Genomic DNA, 2,729 nt, shown 5'->3' on the forward strand with positions numbered 1-2,729 from the left:
ATTGATGCTCTTTAGTTCGGTTTAGCCACTGGAACCAAACGAGATACTTTAGCGACTAAGTTTAGTCTAGTGACTAAAGGAACCAAACAGGACCGAAGATCGTCTGAAGCAGTCTATCTATAGTTTATTCAAAAACATCGTTTTTATGTTATTTTGCATTGTAGATGTTGATTGAAGTGTTTGTAAAATGAAGTTTAAATATCGGTACGTGATAGATAAGGTGCCGGGCATAGTCTAACCATCGCATGTCCGTTGTCCGTCCATGGAGGCTCTCCTGTCCTGCTGTACGCGCGCGCACGGTACACGTACACTGCACTCCAGCCAGAATCGAAGACGGCCCCAGCAAAAGTCAACCCGGTTATAATGTTTTAGTACGCCTCCTGTGTTCTAGGCACCGCGGATCCATCAACATAATCACCAGAAAACCAAAAAGAAATACCGACAAAACAAAACCAACAAAAAGAAAATTGGGATGGGGAGTCGATCTCAACAGATCAACGAACATCATCAGCACGAATTGTTTGTTGTCTCTGACGTCAACAGGCCTTTGGTCAGGCGGCGCTGCTAACACACACCTAACTAAATGCTGCACGCTGTCCTTCTCTAATCCTGACTGCAATCCCTCCTCTCTCAACTAATCTACTACTTTTTTCCCTTTTTGTTGCGTCGCCACTCGCCACTCAGCCGCCAACTCGCCATCCACCACCACCTCCTGCCCCCCCGGCCCCCGAAAAAGGTCCAGGAATTCGAGGACACTTGCTCCTCCTCGGCGATGGCCACGCCCGGATCCTTCCCGAAATCCTAGCACATGTACGGCAATTTATTGTTTTTTTTTTCCTTTCCAAAAGGAAGGATTCCATTCCGTTCCGTGGTTTGGATTTGCCATCAAGCAAAGGCAAAGCTTGTCCCGTGATCTTCTTGTACCTTGGCGAGCCGTGCGACGGATTGGTTGATCCAAGGATAATGAGCGGCGGCAATTCTTCGTGGCTGATGCCGCCGCCGCCGCCCGCGTCGGCGCTCGACAACGTGGAGAGCGAGATAAGCCCCAGCATCCCCTTCATCGTGGCGATCCTGGCGATCGTCTTCTTCGTGTGCGGCCTGCTGCACCTGCTGGTGCGCCACCTGCTGCGGCTGCGCCGCCGCCGCCGCGCGCGGGAGGACGCGGACAGCGTCACGGCGTTCCAGGGCCAGCTGCAGCAGCTCTTCCACATGCACGACGCCGGCGTGGACCAGGCCTCCATCGACGCGCTCCCGGTGTTCCTCTACGGCAGCGTCGTCGTCGGCGGGGGCGGGGGCGGGCAGGGCAAGGCCAAGGCCAAGGACCCGTTCGACTGCGCCGTGTGCCTGTGCGAGTTCTCGCCCGACGACCGGCTCCGGCTGCTGCCCCAGTGCAGCCACGCGTTCCACCTCGAGTGCATCGACACGTGGCTGCTGTCCCACTCCACCTGCCCGCTCTGCCGCCGGAGCCTCCTCGCCGACCTCTCGCCGACGTTGTCCAGCCCCGTCGTGGTGGTGCAGCTCGGGTCCGGGAGCGCCCGCGACATGGCCGCGTCGGCGGATGGGACCACCCACGACGATGCCGACGACGGCGAGCCAAGCGACCGGGCCACGCCGGCGCAGGAGGTGGTCGAGGTGAAGCTGGGGAAGTTTGTGTGCGTCGAAGGCAACAGCGGCAGCGCGAGCGCCACCGCCGCCGACGCAGCAGCTGACGGAGCAGGCACCAGCGGCGATGGCGACGGCGGTGCCAGTGCAGAGGAAGGTCTCGGGCAGAGAAGGTGCCACTCCATGGGGTCCTACGAGTACGTCATGGACGACCGCGCCTCGCTCCGCGTGGCGATCAAGCCGGGACCCAAGAAGAAGCCCGCGGCCTCCAAGTCGCGCCGCCGAGGCGCCATGTCGGAGTGCGAGTTGGGCGCGTCCAAGCGCGGGGAGACCTCGCTCCGCCTGCCATTCCCAGCAACGGTGCCCAAGCAGCAGCAGCAGTCCGACTCCGACGCGACCATGTCGAAGCTCGCCAAGGACAGCTTCTCGGTGTCGAAGATCTGGATGGTGCCGTCGTCCAAGAAAGACCCCGACGCGGCCGGCGAGAGGCGCGCGGTGTCGTTCCGGTGGCCGGTGAGGAGCAAGGACGAGGGAGACGGCAGGAGCCGGAAGAGCGGGAGCGAGGCCGACTGGGACGTGGAGGCCGGGAGCGGCGGCGGCGGCAACAGCGCCGCGTCGTCGCTGGCGGAGGAGAGGCCCTCCTTCGCCCGGAGGACCCTGCTCTGGGTCGTCGGAGGCCGGCAACAGAGCAGAGTCGGGAGCTGTTCATGAACGGCGCGCCACTGTTTGAAAGACACACAGAACAAAGGCAAACGAATTCTTTTGTGCTCTTTTGGCACATTGGTAAGTGCGAGTAGTGATTGCAATAGCTAGAAATTTGTAAAACAGGAAAGACTCTGAAAAAAATATTCTTTCTTTCGCTTTCGCGTTGGATCCCTGATCCATTTAGCAGCGACGAGCACACCAGGGCTCGTCAGAAGCCACCGTCAATGGCGAGCTACGACGATGAGCTGACCAAAACAAACAGCGAAACGAACTTTCGGCTGCTACCGAGACAAACACCTGCAGCGCAACTAGCAATAGCTTCTGAAACAGTACACGTTGTTTATCTGACCCTTCGCGCTGCTGCTCGGAGATTCAGAGGATCGCGATGGGAGTCCGGGCCAAAGAAAGGAGCCGCTCCGATC

The 2,729-nt window shown here is 59.1% G+C and overlaps 1 protein-coding gene across 1 annotated transcript; it reads left to right on the forward strand.

Annotated features, from left to right (window-relative positions):
• The first annotated feature begins 405 nt into the window (after positions 1 to 405).
• LOC103654184 (RING-H2 finger protein ATL13) lies at positions 406 to 2,466 on the forward strand. The gene has a single exon (XM_008681012.4). The coding sequence runs from the start codon at positions 964 to 966 to the stop codon at positions 2,311 to 2,313; it is 1,350 nt and encodes a 449-aa protein (XP_008679234.1). The 5' UTR covers positions 406 to 963; the 3' UTR covers positions 2,314 to 2,466.
• The last annotated feature ends 263 nt before the right edge of the window (positions 2,467 to 2,729 follow it).

Source organism: Zea mays, chromosome 4, assembly GCF_902167145.1.
Source record: "Zea mays cultivar B73 chromosome 4, Zm-B73-REFERENCE-NAM-5.0, whole genome shotgun sequence".
Lineage (NCBI taxonomy): Eukaryota > Viridiplantae > Streptophyta > Magnoliopsida > Poales > Poaceae > Zea > Zea mays.

Coding starts and splice junctions, on each gene's coding strand:
- LOC103654184 (XM_008681012.4), top strand. CDS start 964: ATGAGCGGCGGCAATTCTTCGTGGCTGATGCCGCCGCCGCCGCCCGCG.